Source organism: Syzygium oleosum, unplaced genomic scaffold, assembly GCF_021117445.2.
Source record: "Syzygium oleosum isolate NSW1041296 unplaced genomic scaffold, Sole_v2.1 Sole_v2.02, whole genome shotgun sequence".
Lineage (NCBI taxonomy): Eukaryota > Viridiplantae > Streptophyta > Magnoliopsida > Myrtales > Myrtaceae > Syzygium > Syzygium oleosum.
The window spans coordinates 18,223,003-18,245,580 of NW_026607486.1; the positions used below are offsets into that span (position 1 = coordinate 18,223,003).

Genomic DNA, 22,578 nt, shown 5'->3' on the forward strand with positions numbered 1-22,578 from the left:
CATTCTTTCCCAGCTTCGGGTTCTTGTTTCTAGCATCATTTATGTAAGATCGCGAGCCCTTCTCCTACTGCCTTTAACCTTTTGTTCTTGCAAGATCATTCCGGTACATCTGCGAACGAAAGCCCGAGATGTCCATCCTTTTTTCGTTTTCATAAATTGAAATGCGACGTTCACATGCTTCGTAGATACACACATCTCATCGTCACGAGCATCTCTAGATAGAAGATTCATAGATCAGTGCAACACTCCAAAGATATAAAACAAGTCTGCTCATCGCTCGAACTAGAAGTAAAAAGATCATACAAGCTGTGATGGTTCTGGCTTTCCAATTCATTTCGCCAAAATCTCGGACGTCCCTCAGAGCTTTGCCCGGGCCACGGTTTGGCCTGATCTGATCGGAAGCTGCAAGTCGACCCAATGCGGGTCGATCCCGACGAGACCCGTGAAGAACTTGCCGACCATCTCGTCGGTGATCGATTCCAGCTTGGGCGGGTCCCACTGTACTTGTCAAGATTTAACAGCGGAAGGGGGAAACCATTAGAAAAAATTGAAATAAATGTAGGCAATTTTTTTCTACTTTTCTAACTTCGTTCGGCTTTTCTTTCGACTCTCAACGCTCAGGGGTGTCCCAAAATTATTTTTCAACAATTTAAAAAGTTTCGAATTTCTATAACACGATACATGCACATAAATTTGCTAATCCTAAGATGATTATGTACCTGGGGCTTTCTGTCCTTGTCGAATAGCATCGCTCTCGAACCCTGAAAAATGGGGATTTCGTCATCATATATACATAGATAATATGGATATATAGAAAATTAAGAAGGAACGGAGAAAATTAATTTAAAAAGGGACCTCATAGAAATCTCGATGCATGGACCGGCGGAACATGTGGCAAGAAATTGTGTATTCATGAGCCAGACATTGTTCAATAGTTTGTGCCCGTCCTTCTCTCATCTGGGGGTGGCAAATTTGATGGCGTCAATAAATGTTCCTAACTCACTTAAGTTCAGGAATACTTGTCTATTATATCACGGGAAATTTTCAATTTGGGGTCCAAAGTGAGCCCATTTTCTCAAAATGGGGTCACAAGTGCAATCAGTCTCAAAATGGGATCCCAAGTGCCTAATCAGTCTCAATTTAGTACCCAAAGTGCCCAATCAGTCTCAATTTGGTACCTGAGTTCGCCGGCCGGCCGGCCAAATAGTCACCGGCGGCAAGTTTTTTTTACTGTTCCGGTGACCGGAACAGTAATTTTTTACTTTTTAATTTTTTTTTTGATTTTTTTTTCTCTATGGCCGGCGGAGGCTGCCGTCGCCAGCATCGGGGAGGGCCGCCCAGCCTTCCCCGACGGCCCTCGCCTCGGCTGGGCGGGCGAGGGCCGACCCTCGCCTGCCCAAGCGAGGGTTGCCCTCGCCGACGTCGGGGAAGGCTGGACGGCCCTCGCCCGACGCCGGCGAGGGCGACCCTCGCTAGATCCGGCGAGGGCACCGCGTCGGCCACACGATCGACACGAGCTAGAGCACGCCCGAGAACCCCGTCCCTGAGCCCGGCTTGGGCAGCTTCGTGGAGAGGTACGGCGAGCTGAGGCGGAAGGTGAGGAAGGAGAGGGAGAGGAGGAGGTGGGAAGAGAAGGGGGCCGCGGCGCCCACGCTAGCGGAGTTGAGGCTGTCGGAGGAGGAACTAAGGAGGTTGAGTGGGATCTGGCGAGGGTCGCCCTCGCCGGCGTCGGGCGAAGGCTGCCCAGCCTTCCTCGACGTCGGCGAGGGCAAGGGTCGCCCTCGCCCACCCAGCCGAGGCGAGGGCGGCCCTCGACCGCCCAGCCAAGGCGAGGGTCGCCCTTGCCTGCCCAGGCGAGGGTTGCCCTCACCGGCGTCGGGCGAGGGCCGCCCGGCCCTTCCCCGACGTCGGCGAGGGCAAGGGTCGCCCTCGCCGACGCGGCGAGGGCAACCCTCACCTGCGGCGTCGGGCGAGGGCCGTCGGGGAAGGCTGGGCGGCCCTCGCCGGGGCGGCCCTCCCCGACGCTGGCGAGGGCAGCCTCCGCCGGGGCCGACGGAGGGAAGAGAATAAAAAAAAAGCAAAAAAATAAATTAAAAAGTAAAAAATTACTGTTTCGGCCACCGGAACAGTAAAAAAATTCGCCGCCAGTGACTATTTGGCCGGCCGGCGAATCCAGGTACCAAATTTAGACTGATTGGGCACTTGGACCCCATTTTGAGACTGATTGCACTTGGGACCCCATTTTGAGAAAATGGGCTCACTTTGGACCCCAAATTGAAAATTTCCCTTATATCACATATGAAAATAAAGAAAAATAAAGGAAAAAGTGATGGAAATGCAATTGTGTACCGATTTCAGAGTTATCTTGAGGCTTGTTGGAGAGGCTGATCTCATTGACCTTATAGCATCTTTGATCCATTTCTTTTCTCCATCGTTTTCAACCTCATTTTCCTGCCAAAAAAATAAAAAAAGAAGACCTAAGTAAAGTGGTTTAGTAAATACGAAGCACGAAATCACACGAAATTATTCACTTTTCACACGAAATTATTCACTTTTCGCTCGGATGTTACCAATGACGATAGTATCTCTTCGACGGTGGGTTTTGAGAAGCACCTATTGATAATCTCCAACCTGCATCGCCAAATGACCAATGTCAATCAAGCAGATAATTTTCGACCCCTTTTTGCGTTTAATTCGAATCGATTTAGTATAAAGGACACGTGATTACGACGCCAAGCATTTTTATGAGAATTCTTGAAAGCACACAAAATAATTACCTCCTGAAAGTGCTGTTTTCCTTGAGGCTTGTTTTATGAGCGAATCTGTTTAATAAATCGGAAATGGTTGATTTCTTAAGAGGTGCTTCCTCGCACACACTCTTTTCCAGCAATGGAAGGTCCTGAAAATAAACTCAAAAGAAAATTAGTTTTTTTTTTCCGAAAAATAAATGATTATGAGAGAGAGAGAGATGATAATTATTCATCAGAGGAAAGATAAAATTTGTCATTTATATTCCATAGTCTCAAATAAAGTACAGTGTGAAGAATCCGATAATTACTCGAGAAATAATAGTCCATGTAAATAAATAAATAGATAAATAAAATTACCTTGGAGAGCACAAAATGAGATGCGAGACCACAAGCGAGCATTTCGCCGCCGTCCAGGCGAGCGCCGGTGAGCGCCAGATATTCTCCTGAGACATTCGACCTTCCACGGTGTGATTCGCAACAACAATGACTCGAAAGAGAGATAATCAAATTCGTTTACTGCACGTTCGAGTTCCGATAACCTATCGATGCGCTTACCGAAAGAGCCCGGAAGCTTGGACAGGAACTTCGATGCGCCAACATCCGGAAATAGACCTATCGATGCTTCTGGCATTGCAAATACCTATTCATTTATCCAACAAGAAAATGATAGATCCATATAATAAGTAAAACATCGATGATACGTATATCTAAGCTTCGTTGTGAAGCATAAGCAGCATCGTATCACAGAGACTGGGCAATTGGTGGACCGATAGTTCGTCGCGCGAAGTAAAAACCGCATTCGAATCGATAGCGAGAGATCCGATAATCTGATACCGTGTTCTCGGTGACGACGCGAAACGCGGCATGCATGGCGAGGCCGGCTCCTCCGCCCATCACGATCCCGTCCACCAGCGCGATCTTTGACGGCATTCAAGTCATACGGTCAGGAGAAAATATATATACACACACATCATATCAGGAGATTCAAAGGAGATTCGAACGGCCCTCGCGTAAAACGATTCCTCTTCGACCGTAAGGTAACGCAATCGATACATGATTTTGATTATGCAAAGAGAACTAGCAGTGAATTGAACTGACCACAGGTTTACTGTAAGTGGCTATCAGATAATCCAGCATGAGCTGACTCCTGTAAAAAGCACCAGCAAAGCTCCAATGCCCTGTACTTTGATTCTCCATATGTAAGGAAGCATCCCATATATGAACAGCAAAAGAGCAGATGTGTGGGAGAAAGGGAGAGAGAGAGAGGGAGGACCTGCCCCTGATGAACAGATGAATCCTTTGACATCTCCTCCGGAACAGAACGCCTTGCCCTTTCCCTGATAAAAGAAGTTTCTCATGACATCTCTACATCTACTACATTATACAGAGTCAAAAGCTCTTTCAATCTTAGACTTTTACTGAACAGTCTCGACAGAGATCAAGCCTGTTGTCAGATGGACAGAAGAAGGGGTAAGCCTCGGCTTCTAAAGCCCCGCGCGCGGTCATAGTTGACTCTCAATCAATATGTGTGGGGTGGATTTAGGAACAATGGAATGGAAGGTCGGTTCCTAAGATTGGCAGATCTTACGAAATTTTCCGGGAGAAAATTGTCCAAAAAACCCTAAATTTATTATACAGTGGCGTATTCAGTCCTAAATTATTTAATTTGACTAATTTAGTCATACACATTTTGACGATTTTTCAATATGGTCATTCTGGCCAAAATTGCCGACATTGGAGTTTATTCAGCACCGGCTATCTATGTGGCATGGCCGGCCAGTGATGGAACGCTGAGACATGGACGGTTTTTGTAATTTCATGAAAATTTTCTTTTGTTTCTTCTTTCTTCTTTTTTTGTTCTGTTCAAGTTGAAGGACAAGGCCCCCTAGCAGAACATCCACCTAGATTAGGCAGCTGTCCTTTCAACCTAGGGGCCGTATACAACCCAAGTAGGCTGAGCTACAACCGGTCGACAATGGAGGGGCGGTGGCGGGCGATCCAAGCGTTCATCAGTGTGGCGAGGGCATTCACTTACCTAAGGGACAACGCGGCTGCCAAGGTCTCGATGGGTAGCATGACCACAGTGGATATGTCGGTGGAGTGTGCAGGGATGCTAGAGAGGCTCTGCGAGGGCGTCGGCCCTCGCCGGCCATCCTTTGCCTATGGCCGGCAATATGGCTGGCGAGCACAGCCATCGCCAAAACCAGCCATGGGCGAAAAAGAAAAAGAAAAAGGAAAGAAAAAAAATCATAAAATTGCAAAACTTGTCCACATTAGTGATTTTCTGTGAAAATTGGCTAAAAGAACTGTAGTAAAAAATCGACAAAAGTTTAGGACTAAATTGGCTAAGTTGAAAAGTTTATGACCGAATTGGCCGTCGTACAATATGTTTAGGATTTTTTGGATACAATTTTCCAAATTTTTCAGCATCCGAAAGTAGGAATCACAGCGACATTTAGTACGCACCTTCAGAGTTATGCATTCGACTGCAGGATCACATTCATATGCTTCCAAAGCCCTTAACATCTGAACCACCTGTAATTTGGAACCAAAAAAGGTGCACAATGAAAACATCAAGCAATCCCATAATGGAAGCATCAATCTGATTACGAAATGGGTCTTGCAGAATATCATACAACATGTCTTCTGTTTAAATCTCGACTGTGAAGTAATATTTTTCATATCGTAAGTTATATATAAAGTAAAACTCCTGAACAAAACATCTTGTAACAATTATCCGACATTCCTTCGAGTTTTGAGCAAAATTCATTGTACTATCAAATTATACTCCATTACAGTAACTGTTCGTACCATTTCATAAGTGAGGCAGTTCAGTTTCGTGGGCCTGTTCAGTATCACCTTCCTCACGCTCGAGATTTCTTCGAACAGAACCTGTTTCACCAGCAGTTTTGCATCAAGAAAGATCACCCCCCAGAAAGGAACCCTAGATCCGAAACCCGGGCAAAACATCAAGAAGCCGCATCGCATGCATACGCGGGCAGCGGCGACGACAAAGACAACAAACCATGCGTCGCGCAAGATACGAAGTACGTGCATGGGGAAGCAAATGACGATATATGTGCACCTGGTCGTCGTCCTCGAGGTTGAACGAGCAACGGAACGCCATGAGATACCGGCACACGATTTCAGAAACGAGAGAGATCGAGCGAGAGAGAGAGAGAGTGTGTGTACAATGGCGAGGTACAGATTAGGGTTTATATGGATCTTGTTTATTTCCACCCTTTTCTAAATCAGAAGGTGCAAATTTGGTGGAACCAGTTCATTAACGTCGTCCGTAGATACGCACCGGCCTCAGGACTATGGTATTAATTGGCGTGGCTGAGAACTTACCATTTTTATGCTCATTTTGCAGATGCAGCAGTTGCTCTCCCTCGTTTCATTGTTGCCCCAAATCCATTTCACCATTTCTACTCGGTTCCCCACGACGAAACTTCTATCGACCACGTACTTTTAGAGTAAATAAGAAATATCGGTTCGATTTCCGGCTCGTGCTTTTCTTCGTCCTTGATAGGACGAAACTTTCTTGAGCCTGTAGTGGCGGGTCACGGATATGGAGATCGTCCCCGCGTAAACTTGACTTAGGAAAACAAATATGGACAACGTCGGTCCGATTCTCCTTTTTCTTGGTTGGAGGGGTCGCATTCTGGTTCACTTGCGCGGCGCAAACTCGGGCACCGCCCTCATGGGGGCTACGTGCTCCTCCCACCTTTGGTCGGAGGAAATTTGCTCCAACCATCTTTGATTGGCGGGTTACAAACATGTATGCCCATCATTTTCAGTTTGATTTTAGTTAAGAATGCCTGTGGTGAATGTTTATAACTTGTATCCCAACGATTGGAGACAGGGTTGAAGAAGAATATAGTCCACCTTTGTTTGTTTTAAGAAGCACGGTTGGATGTGTTCAGGGAAGTTTCCTTTGATTTGGGATGCAAACAAATATAACCCATGTTTATATTTATAAACTATCATCAAGAGATTAATCATTGAGAAAAATGAAGTAAAACATAAAACCTTTTTATTTTACCCTGCGCTACTACAATGGGCCACATGGAATAAGTAGGATTGGTCTTATGTGATAACAGCGCAAGACCTCCAATATACATGTGCATATTTTAACAAGTCAATAAATGAAATATATGTGACTCATAATAATTTACAAAAAATGATTAGCAATATTTGTATTACACGCGTATATGGTGCGCCTTAAGAGATTCCATGGTCGTACCGTATTCTCGATGACGACACGAAACGTCCCATGCTTCGATAGCCCAGCTCCTCCACCCATGACAATTCATTCGACTAGAACAACCTCGTACATGGATAATGAACATATAAAAAGAAAGTAGCGAGATTTCACACTATGATTCGGCATATAATCTATATTAACATTAATGTCAGGAGGCATTGCTACAGAAAATTAAGGATAAAGAACCCGTATTAGTTCCTCTAATATAGTGAATAATTCTTTTATTTTAACTCAAGCACCATTGATGGAATGCAATGAGTAGAAACATATTTTTATTCGCGGCATGGATAACAACAACAACAATAGTAATAATAATAATAAAGACATGAAGTGGGGCATGTGCCTATACTTTGATATGTAGACTTGGGGGACTCACCACAGGTTTTGGGTAAGTGGCCAGCAGATAATCTAAGATGAGCTGAAGACCATAAAATCTTGTACCCAAGCTCCAATGTCCTATGATTTTTTTTTTTCCATATTTAATGGGGCATTCATTAAAAACAAAAAAAAAGGTGAAAATAGGAGCATAAATGGTTAGAAAAAACATATATATATATATATATATATATATATATATATATATATATATATATATATATAGAGAGAGAGAGAGAGAGAACCTGCCATAGTTGTGCAAATCAAACTCGTTTAGGGTTTCTGGGGTTTGATGGGTTATTTTTTTTTTTCCTATTGCAAAACAAAAGTTTCTTGCTTGTCTGCTTCTGCGGAGAAAGAGAGAGGTTTGGTACAAGTACGGGTCTGAAGAATTTAATGTTCTGCAGAGGCATTGAGTTGGCAATGGCAGAGAGTTTTGCAATTTTCGGTCATCTGCTTGCGAGTACGAATCGGAACTCTGCTGTGAATCTGTTGCCATTCCCATGTTTACGACTCATTCCTCACTCCTTCCCAGAAAACTAAGACTCGTCTTTTCACTGGCGACGACACATGGGCTTCTGGTTAAATCCGATTTGAACTCGAGGATTGGTATAAGAAGCGCACACCCTGGCCTCAACAGGGTTTGTGAGGGTGGGTCAACTCTCAACAGGGTGTGTTAAGTGGTTGCATGCGAACTCTGAAGTCTGAATGTGTTTGGATTCCTCTCAAAATATATTCACTCTTTCCTTCTCTGTTTCTTTTAGGGTTATTTTCCCCCACGCTTCCTGAGTTTCAGATAATAATTAACCTGATGTCATAGCTTTGCATCTGTCTTTCAAACTCGAGGCCGACGACCAGATATATATCTATACGTCTGAGTGTATATGTAAGTATTTATGTACTTATCTTCTTCATGAACAAGCTTACTCTTTGTCTTCAGATAAATCTTTCTTTAGGGTTTTGCACATCTTTCCCTATCTTTTCTTTCTTTCTTTTTATAGCACGGCGTATACGAACTTTCTTTCTTTGGCTTCTTATTTGGTTGATGTGAAAATGGAGGTGGTCCACAGGTTCTGTTTGAAGAAAGCTCGAGTGTGAGAAAGGTGATACTGGATAGGCCCAAGAAACTGAACTGCATCACTTATGAAATGGTACTAAATAGTACAGATAATTAATCTCTCTCTCTCTCTCTCTCTCTCTCTCTCTCTCTCTCTCTCTCTCTCTCTCTCTCTCTCTCTATGAAACTGGTTTTGATGATTTTGTGGTGTTTTTTACCACATAATTTGTGCTACTAGTGAACCTTCAAAGGACAGCTTCCTCTAACATTCTTACCACTGAACGAGAGATCTTCTGCACAGCTCTTGATGACTTAAATTTATGCAAAGGCACAAATGGGCTTCCTCATTCTCAGAAACCAAAAAAGAAAAAACGAAAAAGTTTGTGGTTATCATGGATTGTCTAGTAATATTAGTTGTGGCAGAAATATTTTATTTTATATTTTTTAGATCTTTTGCACACCCACTACAAACAGAGACAATTAACTTTTTCTCCTCTTTATCCCCTTGATAGGCTTCTCAGATGTTGAGGAAATTGGAAGCATATGAACATGATCCTGCAGTTGGATGCATAATGTTAAAGGTGAAAATGACAAATCACATGCTTTTTCATTCTCTGTCTCTCTCTCATTTTTTTCCTTTTTGGGTGCTAGGAATCATAAATCTTTTTTTCTTGCGGTTATTTTTTTTTATGTACAAATCTGCCAATTTTAGCAATTTGCTTTGCATGTGATTTAATGCATTTTTGGAAAAATTTCATCAGGGGAATGGTAGGGCCTTCTATGCTGGAGGCGATGTCATGAGAGTGATTTGCACAACTATGGCAGGTTCTCTCTCTCTCTGTGTATATATATATATATATATATATATATATATATATATATATATGTTTTTTCTAACCATTTATGCTCCTATTTTCACCTTTTTTTTTGTTTTTAATGAATGCCCCATTAAATATGGAAAAAAAAAAATCATAGGACATTGGAGCTTGGGTACAAGATTTTATGGTCTTCAGCTCATCTTAGATTATCTGCTGGCCACTTACCCAAAACCTGTGGTGAGTCCCCCAAGTCTACATATCAAAGTATAGGCACATGCCCCACTTCATGTCTTTATTATTATTATTACTATTGTTGTTGTTGTTATCCATGCCGCGAATAAAAATATGTTTCTACTCATTGCATTCCATCAATGGTGCTTGAGTTAAAATAAAAGAATTATTCACTATATTAGAGGAACTAATACGGGTTCTTTATCCTTAATTTTCTGTAGCAATGCCTCCTGACATTAATGTTAATATAGATTATATGCCGAATCATAGTGTGAAATCTCGCTACTTTCTTTTTATATGTTCATTATCCATGTACGAGGTTGTTCTAGTCGAATGAATTGTCATGGGTGGAGGAGCTGGGCTATCGAAGCATGGGACGTTTCGTGTCGTCATCGAGAATACGGTACGACCATGGAATCTCTTAAGGCGCACCATATACGCGTGTAATACAAATATTGCTAATCATTTTTTGTAAATTATTATGAGTCACATATATTTCATTTATTGACTTGTTAAAATATGCACATGTATATTGGAGGTCTTGCGCTGATATCATATAAGACCAATCCTACTTATTCCATGTGGCCCATTGTAGTAGCGCAGGGTAAAATAAAAAGGTTTTATGTTTTACTTCATTTTTCTCAATGATTAATCTCTTGATGATAGTTTATAAATATAAACATGGGTTATATTTGTTTGCATCCCAAATCAAAGGAAACTTCCCTGAACACATCCAACCATGCTTCTTAAAACAAACAAAGGCCGACTATATTCTTCTTCAACCCTGTCTCCAATTGTTGGGATACAAGTTATAAACATTCACCACAGGCATTCTTAACTAAAATCAAACTGAAAATGATTGGCATACATGTTTGTAACCCGCCAATCAAAGATGGTTGGAGCAAATTTCCTCCGACCAAAGGTGGGAGGAGCACATAGCCCCCATGAGGGCGGTGCCCGAGTTTGCGCCGCGCAAGTGAACCAGAATGCGACCCAACCAAGAAAAAGGAGAATCGGACCGACGTTGTCCATATTTGTTTTCCTAAGTCAAGTTTACGCGGGGACGATCTCCATATCCGTGACCCGCCACTACAGGCTCAAGAAAGTTTCGTCCTATCAAGGACGAAGAAAAGCACGAGCCGGAAATCGAACCGATATTTCTTATTTACTCTAAAAGTACGTGGTCGATAGAAGTTTCGTCGTGGGGAACCGAGTAGAAATGGTGAAATGGATTTGGGGCAACAATGAAACGAGGGAGAGCAACTGCTGCATCTGCAAAATGAGCATAAAAATGGTAAGTTCTCAGCCACGCCAATTAATACCATAGTCCTGAGGCCGGCGCGTATCTACGGACGACGTTAATGAACTGGTTCCACCAAATTTGCACCTTCTGATTTAGAGAAGGGTGGAAATAAACAAGATCCATATAAACCCTAATCTGTACCTCGCCATTGTACACACTCTCTCTCTCTCTCTCTCTCGCTCGATCTCTCTCGTTTCTGAAATCGTGTGCCGGTATCTCATGGCGTTCCGTTGCTCGTTCAACCTCGAGGACGACGACCAGGTGCACATATATCGTCATTTGCTTCCCCATGCACGTACTTCGTATCTTGCGCGACGCATGGTTTGTTGTCTTTGTCGTCGCCGCAGCCCGCGTATGCATGCGATGCGGCTTCTTGATGTTTTGCCCGGGTTTCGGATCTGGGGTTCCTTTCTGGGGGGTGATCTTTCTTGATGCAAAACTGCTGGTGAAACAGGTTCTGTTCGAAGAAATCTCGAGCGTGAGGAAGGTGATACTGAACAGGCCCACGAAACTGAACTGCCTCACTTATGAAATGGTACGAACAGTTACTGTAATGGAGTATAATTTGATAGTACAATGAATTTTGCTCAAAACTCGAAGGAATGTCGGATAATTGTTACAAGATGTTTTGTTCAGGAGTTTTACTTTATATATAACTTACGATATGAAAAATATTACTTCACAGTCGAGATTTAAACAGAAGACATGTTGTATGATATTCTGCAAGACCCATTTCGTAATCAGATTGATGCTTCCATTATGGGATTGCTTGTTGTTTTCATTGTGCACCTTTTCTGGTTCCAAATCACAGGTGGTTCAGATGTTAAGGGCTTTGGAAGCATATGAATGTGATCCTGCAGTCGAATGCATAACTCTGAAGGTGCGTACTAAATGTCGCTGTGATTCCTACTTTCGGATGCTGAAAAATTTGGAAAATTGTATCCAAAAAATCCTAAACATATTGTACGACGGCCAATTCGGTCATAAACTTTTCAACTTAGCCAATTTAGTCCTAAACTTTTGTCGATTTTTTACTACAGTTCTTTTAGCCAATTTTCACAGAAAATCACTAATGTGGACAAGTTTTGCAATTTTATGATTTTTTTTCTTTCCTTTTTCTTTTTCCTTTTCGCCCATGGCTGGTTTTGGCGATGGTCGTGCTCGCCACCATATTGCCGGCCATAGGCAAAGGATGGCCGGCGAGGGCCGACGCCCTCGCAGAGCCTCTCCAAAGCATCCCCGCACACTCCACCGACATATCCACCGTGGTCATGCTACCCATCGAGACCTTGGCAGCCGCGTTGTCCCTTAGGTAAGTGAATGCCCTCGCCACACTGATGAACGCTTGGATCGCCCGCCACCGCCCCTCCATTGTCGACCGGTTGTAGCTCAGCCTACTTGGGTTGTATACGGCCCCTAGGTTGAAAGGACAGCGGCCTAATCTAGGTGGATGTTCTGCTAGGGGGCCTTGTCCTTCAACTTGAACAGAACAAAAAAAGAAGAAAGAAGAAACAAAAGAAAATTTTCATGAAATTACAAAAACCGTCCATGTCTCAGCGTTCCGTCACTGGCCGGCCATGCCACATAGATAGCCGGTGCTGAATAAACTCCAACGTCGGCAATTTTGGCCAGAATGACCATATTGAAAAATCGTCAAAATGTGTATGACTAAATTAGTCAAATTAAATAATTTAGGACTGAATACGCCACTGTATAATAAATTTAGGGTTTTTTGGACAATTTTCTCCCGAAAAATTTCGTAAGATCTGCCAATCTTAGGAACCGACCCTCCATTCCATTGTTCATAAATCCACCCCCCGCATATTGATTGAGAGTCAACTATGACCGCGCGCGGGGCTTTAGAAGCCGAGGCTTACCCCTTCTTCTGTCCATCTGACAACAGGCTTGATCTCTGTCGAGACTGTTCAGTAAAAGTCTAAGATTGAAAGAGCTTTTGACTCTGTATAATGTAGTAGATGTAGAGATGTCATGAGACAAACTTCTTTTATCAGGGAAAGGGCAAGGCGTTCTGTTCCGGAGGAGATGTCAAAGGATTCATCTGTTCATCAGGGGCAGGTCCTCCCTCCCTCTCTCTCCCTCTCTCCCACACATCTGCTCTTTTGCTGTTCATATATGGGATGCTTCCTTACATATGGAGAATCAAAGTACAGGGCATTGGAGCTTTGCTGGTGCTTTTTACAGGAGTCAGCTCATGCTGGATTATCTGATAGCCACTTACAGTAAACCTGTGGTCAGTTCAAATCACTGCTAGTTCTCTTTGCATAATCAAAATCATGTATCGATTGCGTTACCTTACGGTCGAAGAGGAATCGTTTTACGCGAGGGCCGTTCGAATCTCCTTTGAATCTCCTGATATGATGTGTGTGTGTATATATTTTCGCCTGACCGTATGACTTGAATGCCGTCAAAGATCGCGCTGGTGGACGGGATCGTGATGGGCGGAGGAGCCGGCCTCGCCATGCATGCCGCGTTTCGCGTCGTCACCGAGAACACGGTATCAGATTATCCGATCTCTCGCTATCGATTCGAATGCGGTTTTTACTTCGCGCGACGAACTATGGGTCCACCAATTGCCCAGTCTCTGTGATACGATGCTGCTTATGCTTCACAACGAAGCTTAGATATACGTATCATCGATGTTTTACTTATTATATGGATCTACCATTTTCTTGTTGGATAAATGAATAGGTATTTGCAATGCCAGAAGCATCGATAGGTCTATTTCCAGATGTTGGTGCATCGAAGTTCCTGTCCAAGCTTCCGGGCTCTTTCGGTAAGCGCATCGATAGGTTATCGGAACTCGAACGTGCAGTAAACGAATTTGATTATCTCTCTTTCGAGTCATTGTTGTTGCGAATCACACCGTGGAAGGTCGAATGTCTCAGGAGAATATCTAGCGCTCACCGGCGCTCGCCTCGACGGCAGCGAAATGCTCGCTTGTGGTCTTGCATCTCATTTTGTGCTCTCCAAGGTAATTTTATTTATTTATTTACATGGACTATTATTTCTCGAGTAATTATCGCATTCTTCACACTGTACTTTATTTGAGACTATGGAATATAAATGACAAATTTTATCTTTCCTCTGATTAATAATTATCATCTCTCTCTCTCTCATAATCATTTATTTTTCGGAAAAAAAAAACTAATTTTCTTTTGAGTTTATTTTCAGGACCTTCCATTGCTGGAAAAGAGTGTGTGCGAGGAAGCACCTCTTAAGAAATCAACCATTTCCGATTTATTAAACAGATTCGCTCATAAACCAAGCCTCAAGGAAAGCAGCACTTTCAGGAGGTAATTATTTTGTGTGCTTTCAAGAATTCTCATACAAATGCTTGGCGTCGTAATCACGTGCCCTTTATACTAAATCGATTCATGAAATTAAACGCAAAAAGGGGTCGAAAATTATCTGCTCGATTGACATTGGTCATTTGGCGATGCAGGTTGGAGATTATCAATAGGTGCTTCTCAAAACCCACCGTCGAAGAGATACTATCGTCATTGGTAACATCCGAGCGAAAAGTGAAATTTCGTGTGAAAAGTGAATAATTTCGTGTGATTTCGTGCTTCGTATTTACTAAACCACTTAACTTAGGTCTTCTTTTTTTATTTATTTTTTGGCAGGAAAATGAGGTTGAAAACGATGGAGAAAAGAAATGGATCAAAGATGCTATAAGGTCAATGAGATCAGCCTCTCCAACAAGCCTCAAGATAACTCTGAAATCGGTACGCCATTGCATTTCCATCACTTTTTCCTTTATTTTTCTTTATTTTCATATGTGAAACTTTATAATATACAAGTAATCATGAACTTAAGTGAGTAAGGAACATTTATTGACGTCATCAAATTTGCACCCCCAGATGAGAGAAGGACGGGCACAAACTATTGAAAAATGTCTGGCTCATGAATACATAATTTCTTGCCACATGTTGCGCCGGTCCATGCATCGAGATTTCTATGAGGTCCCTTTTTAAATTAATTTTCTCCATTCCTTCTTAATTTTCTATATATCCATATTATCTATGTATATATGATGACGAAATCCCCATTTTTCAGGGTTCGAGAGCGATGCTATTCGACAAGGACAGAAAGCCCCAGGTACATAATCATCATAGGATTAGCAAATTATGTGCATGTATCGTGTTATAGAAATTCAAAACTTTTTAAATTGTTGAAAAAAAATTTTGGACACCCCTGAGCGTTGAGAGTCGAAAGAAAAGCCGAACGAAGTTAGAAAAGTAGAAAAAAATTGCCTACATTTATTTCAATTTTTTCTAATGGTTTCCCCCTTCCGCTGTTAAATCTTGACAAGTACAGTGGGACCCGCCCAAGCTGGAATCGATCACCGACGAGATGGTCGGCAAGTTCTTCACGGGTCTCGTCGGGATCGACCCGCATTGGGTCGACTTGCAGCTTCCGATCAGATCAGGCCGAACCATGGCCCGGGCAAAGCTCTGAGGGACGTCCGAGATTTTGGCGAAATGAATTGGAAAGCCAGAACCATCACAGCTTGTATGATATTTTCACTTCTAGTTCGAGCGATGAGCAGACTTATTTTATATCTTTGGAGTGTTGCACTGATCTATGAATCTTCTATCTAGAGATGCTCGTGACGATGAGACGTGTGTATCTACGAAGCATGTGAACGTCGCATTTCAATTTATGAAAACGAAAAAAGGATGGACATCTCGGGCTTTCGTTCGCAGATGTACCGGAATGCTCTCGCAAGAACAAGATCCCGAAGCTGGGAAAGAATGAGGGTATTGCTATGCCACGGCGAGTCGGTGGCAAACCCCTGAATCCTTCGTCTCGTCACATAAATCACATGGACTAAGGCCCTCGATTTTGACTAAATCTATTGTAACAACAAATCGTGAGGATGAAAGAAGATAAACCTCCCGACTTAGAACTCCATAAGTCGTCTCTTTCCGGTCTCCGAAATAGGGACGCAGCTTATGCCTCAACAGTCAATCCCGCTCCAATTGTTTTGCACCATTAAAGATGATCAAAAGTTCAAAGCACGGCTCTAAAGAAATGCAGGCGTGCAGAGTGCGATCCCTCTTTGATGTCAGCAGACGTGAGATTTGTTCGCGACAAAGTAAAGGAACCAGGAGGTGTCTCTCTCATTCCAACCTGTAATATTATGGGGGAGAAAGACCGACATAAGTCCGTGGCAAGTAAAAGAAAACAATACAATTTCAACCTCATTTCTGTGATGTTTGCTGCAACCCGAGTTCGATATCATATACAATTCCACCAAAGATCAAAGAGATAGAAGAAGTGTGTCTTGCCTAGAAGTAGAAGATGCACACTCGATCCATGTAGCATAGATTCCCTGATCTTTCACTCTGCAAAGGAAAACCAAAGCTAATATGTGTATGTGGTTGGGAAAAACATAACAACCATAGCATCTAACACAATTCGCGATCGCAACACCGTCTGCATTTAATCTCATACCGGATGACCTCATGGGCGGTGCTTTCAAAATTAGAGACGTACCATGTAAGAATAAGATGAGATGTCTGGTACATATTCATTAATGGACCACTCTCGAAAACGGCTTACCAAGCAACAATTGAACAAACAATACATACAACACTGACAACATATTGTACAGTCACAAGATATTGTCCTATCTAGGGCTAAACATGGCAGCAGTCTTTCATCATTTTATAAGTCCTTTCCCAGTAGCTACAGGGTAGCAGATCCAAGAGCCACTTTTCATGGAAATGAAATGCGAGATAAACAGAGACAACATAGGATGTTTACAAAAAAATGACTGGCGACAAACCCAATTTGTGGTATACATACTATAGTCCAGAAGACTCTGTCATAAACATAATTATCACACATCTATTTAAATATTATTCCTTGTTTTATGAGAGATCTAAGGAAGCCTAATCGCTCAAGAACTAAACAGCTAGGTAAATAAATAATTTATGAATTGTGACCCTGAAGTGCAATAAAGAGTCTCCCGTACTTAGCACTCGGCAGTTCATTGGGAAGAACTTAAGAGATAGCCTAAGAGATAGTGATTATGCCAAGTATGAAAATGCTCCGTGAAGTTGTTACTGTTGTTAGTCCAGCAGAAACAGTATTTTTGTTTTTTTGGCAAAAACAACTTCAATTTCTTGGATTAATAGTGCCTACCACAAATAGTTAAAAAACAACCAAATTATTCTTTTGTACAAAGAACATGTGTGGTCATGTCTAACGAAATAATATCATATAGTCATTTACATATGAAAATTTCACCAAAAAAGCGTGCTGTACAAGAAAACCCAAAGTCCAAATATCATTATCAAGCCATAGCAAAGTAGGATGACCGTTGTTAATAAGAAGCTTTTTACTCACAGGTAAATGTCATCTGTACGAATCTCAGGAAATAGATTAATGTAGAAACGAAAGCCATCAGGGCTTATGTCTCGGCATAATAAACCTGCCAAAGAGCAAAGCAATGTAAGAATATGCTTGTTGCAATAGCATGCCAGTCGTTTCAACATTATTTTTTATCTCTCTAAGAGTCACATACCTCGGCTTTCAGCAGTTAAGAGGTGCTCCTTGGCCATTGCTGGAGCCATCCCTAGGGTCATGGCAGCATCACCAGCACTTACACCCATCTGAAGGGCATCGGGCTGCGTTATGAGAGACTTGATTCTAGCAAAAACCTATAAACAGCATCCCTCAGTTATTATCAGGCAAAGTAGGAGATAAGCAGTAAGAGTACTAGTACTTCCATGGGCAATATAAACCACAGAGCACACATGCCTCAATAGTTCCTTCTGTCAAAGGAAACATGCATATCCCACCACTAACACTGCTCATGGAATGATTTTGCCATTATTTGATCATTTAATATGAGGCAACTCTTGATCATGACCAAGTTTGGCAGCCTCTTGCCTCAAACTATAAAATTTTCTCTCTTGGAGAGGGTGTTTACTGTCTAGAGAGCACGGGTAAGTGGCATATCTATGAAAACCAGTCCATAATGCAGTGCCCGAAGCAAGACTTATATAGCAGCTACAAGCATAACATCATTTCATCTCGGCAGTTTGTACTGAACACAGATAATCAAGCATGGGGCATTTCTCCCCAAAGTAAAGTCGATCAACACCTTCATAGATTAGAAAGCAAGTGAAAGATCACCTCTTCATCGCTGTGGGACTTATTCTGGATAACCATTACTCCGCTATCAAACTTCCGAAGCATTACAGGACTGAGAGAAGGGAAAGCTCCATAAGTATATATATAAAAAATGAGAACATCATCTCAAAACAAGTAATAATTACACTGACATCTCTCAGCTAGATAAAAATGCCTTACGCATTAAAGTTCTCCCACAGAGAACATGCTCGCAACAGATCCTCTGGAGAGATCAGTTCTGTGCCCCGAGCCCGGTTAAAAAGGCAGTACATGTCTATTAGATTAATCATTCCTCCAGACCTCTCAAGAGGAATCTTCACAAAATCTGCTAACTAAGAGCCACAAAAGGATAATTAACCTTTCATTAAAATTTTTTAAAAAAAAGAACCAAAAACCTAAGATAATAAATCACACGGTACAAATTGAATGACACAAGTAGTCCATTTTTTTATAATTCTGAACATATTAAGCAGGTGTATTAGAGACAAGCTTCAGTATAGAATAACTGCACAACTGCTAAAAGGAGCAAATGGTGAATAACTCCACCATAAGTGCTTTGTAACAGCATGCATCTTATCATCTTCATTCTCTTGCTTTGATTTACTATACAAGATGTGACACACGCCACCCCACACTCCTCTCCCTCCCCCCCCTTCTCCTCTCCTTCTACCTCTCTATCCCCATAAACGAAAAGGGCCAACAAGGCAACACAAAAGGAAGCAACGAAATCGGGCTATATAAGTCAAAAAGTAGAAAATGGAGCAAATCCCTCATGAGCACACCCTCAGATTGTAATTTGCGAAGCACATACCAGCAAACTCCTTATGGAAAAACTTTTGAAACAAGCATTTTAATTTTTTCCCCAACTCCAGCCATTGATCAGTGATACCCACACGCATAGTATAGAGATAAAACACCTCCATAATTTCTACCTTGAGGTGTATCATTTTCAATGCTGTAATCATTTCAAACAGTAGTTCATCCTGTCCTCTAATATCACATTCAAAGGGCTCAGCCTCATACATATATAAAGAATGCTTTCTCAAGTCCCACAGCATGTCATCCTATTCCAAATTCAGGGTACATTTATTTGATATTTTTACGAGTGTTCCACAGGCACGATGCTGAAAAGCTTATCAACATTATCTCACTTAGATGACATCATGCTGCAGAAGAAGGTGTAGACCCACTATATCTACTGAAAAAAACTGCTACAGAGGGTATATACATCAAGCTTCCCCCATATACACAAAAGGATAAACACTGAACATGCTGTTATATAAATAATAACCATAGATCAAATACAATAAGCGAGCTTTGACCCAGAAACAACTAGACTACAGCAGCTATTCAGCAAAAACATATTAATAATATCTCTTCCCATGCGCTCTTGAGATGTTCCAAATTTTGGGAGGTCCACATTGCACAAAAACCAGGAATCATAGGAAAACTATGCACTCCCATGCTAACGCTCAGATAGGATAAAATATGCACCAGCATCAACTTTGTTCTAAAAATTCTTTTTTTACCACTGTTGTGAAAGCATTACACTAAATAAGTATTGACTGCAACCCTATTTTACCCTGTCATGTTGAGACAAAGATATAGAATCAACATATTTACTAAGTAAAATGCCGACCAAAAGCCAGGAGTTCCATTTTTAAGTACCCGTCCCAAGTCCTGCTTACCAGAGTTACAGATGCAAACAATCAATAAGAAAAAATTGCATTTTTTAAGTAAATGGCAAGAGAAGAGGACCTGCCGGGATAATTGTTGATGATACAAAGCACCGGCCGACTCTTTTGTAACTGGAGATACAATACCAACACTCAACAACCAATCCTGTATTTCTTCTTTTGAACCCAATTCCTCGTCATTGGATGATCCAGCTTGAGATGGGGCAGATAAAAGTTTTGACCTCATTTTCTCAGCTAGCATCACCATCTCTTTTGCTTTACTCTGCAAGCACAAGGCAACATTGAAATAAGAATATGGAGCCCTCGGTGCAATCCACTCATTGATAGGAGAGGAGCTATAGAACAGAACAGCCAGTCACAGTTGCTATTTGCCATGAAAAAGGACAATTCCTATACATCTGCCTAGGGTTTCCTCTTTCTTCAAGCTTTTTCGGCGGGGCCAATACGGTACATGGATAGTAAGCCGAAAATCAAGTCTTTTCTCCTTCCCATTTTTCTCATCCCAAAGCAACAATGCCTTGTGCAAAATGTTATGCTAGTCAACAAAAGCATAAAATTAGACAGTTCTCTCAAGTCATTAGACATTATAGAGCAGATTAATTCAAACTGATAGGGTCCAATAAACATTTTCTGAAAGAAAATCCAAGTAATGTGCCAAACAAGGACAGAGAAATCGAACTCTTTAAATGCCGTATATCCTTCTCGCCATAAGTTTAGGACAACCGCGATTAGTCCATCCCAAATAATCACATCAATAATTTACTATTTCAGTATAGAAGTCAATCAAAGCAATCAAACTGCACCACAATGCTGAGAATTTAAATCCTCCCCTCCCCCGCTCCTAAATAGTTCTTAGCAATGTCAATCAAACAAACTGAATTTTTAGGTATTACATTACCATGAGTGCATTCAAGTCCTGGAAAGCCTCTTGCAAGCTCTTATCAGTGCTCTCCCACATCTCCTGTTCTCTCCTCAGTATCCCTGCCACCCCAACCACTCTCATTCCTCTCGAATCATACCCGCTCGAACTGGCAGTCGACTCCACAATTAAACTCGACCCTGAACTCGCGCTCTCGCTCTCCTTCTCTCTCTCCCAAGCCCTAGCGCCCCAATTCTGCCTAAATTTGTCCACAAACGCCTCCACGTCATCCTTCCCTCTCATCACCAGCGTCACCACGAGCGACCTCATCGCCGAGCCGCCCACTCGCCCGTCCGAGCCCACGGACAGCTGGAACTTGAGCCGCGGCGACGCGAACATCGATTTGATCGATTTCTTCAGCGAGAATATGCGCGTAATGGACGAGAGGGGGACATAGGAGGCGGCCTTGGCAGCGGCGGCGGCGGCGGAGGAATCGGAGACGAAGATGAGGCGGTGAGTCGTGAGGATCAAGAAGGACGACCTGAGGTGAATGGAGGAGCTAAGCGGCGGCGGCGAGCCTTCGGGTTCGAGCTCGACGTTGGAGAGGAGAGAGCACTCGATCTCGCCGGGGAGGAGGATCGGGCGGCCGCTGGTGGTCAGCTCCGCCGCGGGGAGGGCGGCTCCGGCCATCGATCGAGCTTAATCTCGCCGCAGGTTGAAGCTGGAGGAATGTTCGAATCGCTGCCGATCCTTATCCGTTGCTTCGCCTGATCTTAGTCCGGATGAATCCTCGTTCCTGCGCCGGAGGGAAACGACGCCGCGAGAAGGCGCGGGGCGAGGAAGAGAGTTGACTAGGCGGCTCCCGACGGCGGCGGACGGGCGGGCGGGCGGGCGGGCGGCGGAGGAGGTGCGATCGACCGATCAAGCTGCGCTACTTGGCCGTTGTCTTCTTGGGAAGAACTCAGCGATTGGCGCAAATGCCCTCGCTTAACTCCCAACCTCGCTTTTTTTATTTTTACGTGATTTATTTGGGGGGCAAATGACGCCAAAAACCTCCTAAATTAATTATGTCCGTCGTAACATATCTACCTCAAATTATTTTTAGTAGCACCGAAAATCTCAAGCTTGTATCCGTACGACACATTTACCCTCGTCAAAGTTCTGTCAATAAGAGCCGTTAAAAATTTACCCACATTGACGTCGGAAAGCAAACGGTGCTGCACGCATGGCTTAAGTAAAATAAACACAACGCTGTTTTGGCTGGAAAAATCATCTAACGAAAGTTTTACGGAAAATAAATATGTCACACATGTAGAAGTTTGATGTCACAAGAAAAATTTTAAGGTAAATATGTCACAGTTGGCATAATTTTGAATTTTTCTGTGACTATTTTCATTTTTTTCTTTTTGTGGATATTTTGATATGTACTTTGAAATAATAGGTACTGACCTCACTCTTCAACATGACCCACAAACTTTCATGTACCACATTTTTTTTATAAAAAACTACAGTTATTACAAAAGAAAGTCCAATTTTAAACTTACAAAGATATTAAATTCACGCTAGTCGTTTTATCATGAAATTATGTATCAAACAATGCATATTCGATCGAAATTTACACACAAATAAAAAACAACAATTTTGTTAACGAGTGTATTCAGGGCACTTATCAAATGACCTCGATAAAGGAAATTTGTCATTTTTTTAGATACTATATGAGTGAAAATGAAAATATTTCCTTATTAATTATGGTTAACCAGATACGAATAATAAATATTAAGGGACTTTTCCGATCAGAACTCAAACTGCATTTCTTGTGCGTAACCAAGCCCCCGAGATGAGGAGCCATATAGCCTTGTTCATGGGCGGAGGACCACACGTTAGTACATGCAAAATTATAAAGAACCATGAAAAACAAAAAAATTAAATGGACCGACTCATACTTTATTTTGAAAAACTAAGGATTTCTCAATTTCATTAAAAAGAAATGATGCTCCCCAAATTACAGTAAACATTCACTAAAAAAAAAAATGAAGAGAGAAGAAGAGATTTCTCTC

General features: G+C 42.2%; 3 protein-coding genes across 8 annotated transcripts; 1 reads left to right on the plus strand and 2 right to left on the minus strand.

Annotated features, from left to right (window-relative positions):
• Window positions 1-199: 199 nt before the first annotated feature.
• On the minus strand, window positions 200-5,951 carry LOC130136186 (probable 3-hydroxyisobutyryl-CoA hydrolase 3). Of its 2 annotated transcripts, none has more exons than XM_056306335.1 (14): window positions 5,836-5,951; window positions 5,562-5,642; window positions 5,217-5,285; window positions 4,024-4,087; window positions 3,849-3,928; window positions 3,585-3,668; window positions 3,306-3,390; window positions 3,108-3,193; window positions 2,778-2,899; window positions 2,571-2,631; window positions 2,350-2,451; window positions 856-957; window positions 720-761; window positions 200-503 (listed from the first exon to the last, which is right to left on the minus strand). In XM_056306335.1, the coding sequence occupies exons 1-14, from the start codon at window positions 5,875-5,877 to the stop codon at window positions 228-230; spliced, it is 1,296 nt and encodes a 431-aa protein (XP_056162310.1). In that variant the 5' UTR covers window positions 5,878-5,951; the 3' UTR covers window positions 200-227. The 2 variants fall into 2 exon arrangements, with proteins under 2 accessions (XP_056162310.1, XP_056162313.1); XM_056306338.1 differs by having other exon boundaries at window positions 200-498; window positions 5,836-5,941.
• A 4,870-nt stretch (window positions 5,952-10,821) lies between these two features.
• Window positions 10,822-16,029, plus strand: LOC115666320 (probable 3-hydroxyisobutyryl-CoA hydrolase 3). Of its 4 annotated transcripts, none has more exons than XM_056308529.1 (14): window positions 10,822-11,122; window positions 11,256-11,336; window positions 11,613-11,681; window positions 12,814-12,877; window positions 12,973-13,052; window positions 13,233-13,316; window positions 13,511-13,595; window positions 13,708-13,793; window positions 13,994-14,115; window positions 14,265-14,325; window positions 14,446-14,547; window positions 14,683-14,784; window positions 14,879-14,920; window positions 15,135-16,029. In XM_056308529.1, the coding sequence occupies exons 1-14, from the start codon at window positions 11,021-11,023 to the stop codon at window positions 15,408-15,410; spliced, it is 1,356 nt and encodes a 451-aa protein (XP_056164504.1). In that variant the 5' UTR covers window positions 10,822-11,020; the 3' UTR covers window positions 15,411-16,029. The 4 variants fall into 4 exon arrangements, with proteins under 4 accessions (XP_056164504.1, XP_056164505.1, XP_056164506.1 ...); XM_056308530.1 differs by having other exon boundaries at window positions 10,823-11,062; XM_056308531.1 differs by having other exon boundaries at window positions 10,825-11,122; window positions 15,140-15,431.
• On the minus strand, window positions 15,922-21,485 carry LOC115665116 (vacuolar protein sorting-associated protein 36). Of its 2 annotated transcripts, XM_030587004.2 has the most exons (8): window positions 20,561-21,485; window positions 19,724-19,924; window positions 18,146-18,297; window positions 17,969-18,038; window positions 17,355-17,490; window positions 17,177-17,261; window positions 16,114-16,170; window positions 15,922-15,955 (listed from the first exon to the last, which is right to left on the minus strand). In XM_030587004.2, the coding sequence occupies exons 1-8, from the start codon at window positions 21,209-21,211 to the stop codon at window positions 15,946-15,948; spliced, it is 1,362 nt and encodes a 453-aa protein (XP_030442864.1). In that variant the 5' UTR covers window positions 21,212-21,485; the 3' UTR covers window positions 15,922-15,945. The 2 variants fall into 2 exon arrangements, with proteins under 2 accessions (XP_030442864.1, XP_056164503.1); XM_056308528.1 differs by lacking the exon at window positions 15,922-15,955 and having other exon boundaries at window positions 15,999-16,170.
• Window positions 21,486-22,578: the final 1,093 nt, after the last annotated feature.

Excerpts from the sequence above, each read along its gene's own strand:
- LOC115665116 (XM_056308528.1), bottom strand. The coding sequence starts at position 21,211 with ATGGCCGGAGCCGCCCTCCCCGCGGCGGAGCTGACCACCAGCGGCCGC. Across the intron at positions 18,039-18,145 it reads CTGTGGGAGAACTTTAATGC|TCCTGTAATGCTTCGGAAGT; the intron begins GTAAGGCATTTT and ends CCCTTCTCTCAG. Across the intron at positions 17,491-17,968 it reads AGTCCCACAGCGATGAAGAG|GTTTTTGCTAGAATCAAGTC; the intron begins GTGATCTTTCAC and ends TGCTGTTTATAG.
- LOC115666320 (XM_056308529.1), top strand. The coding sequence starts at position 11,021 with ATGGCGTTCCGTTGCTCGTTCAACCTCGAGGACGACGACCAGGTGCAC. Across the intron at positions 11,123-11,255 it reads CGTATCTTGCGCGACGCATG|GTTCTGTTCGAAGAAATCTC; the intron begins GTTTGTTGTCTT and ends CTGGTGAAACAG. Across the intron at positions 14,326-14,445 it reads AAGAGATACTATCGTCATTG|GAAAATGAGGTTGAAAACGA; the intron begins GTAACATCCGAG and ends ATTTTTTGGCAG.
- LOC130136186 (XM_056306335.1), bottom strand. The coding sequence starts at position 5,877 with ATGGCGTTCCGTTGCTCGTTCAACCTCGAGGACGACGACCAG. Across the intron at positions 3,929-4,023 it reads CATCTGTTCATCAGGGGCAG|GGCATTGGAGCTTTGCTGGT; the intron begins GTCCTCCCTCTC and ends ATCAAAGTACAG. Across the intron at positions 3,669-3,848 it reads CCACTTACAGTAAACCTGTG|ATCGCGCTGGTGGACGGGAT; the intron begins GTCAGTTCAATT and ends ATGCCGTCAAAG.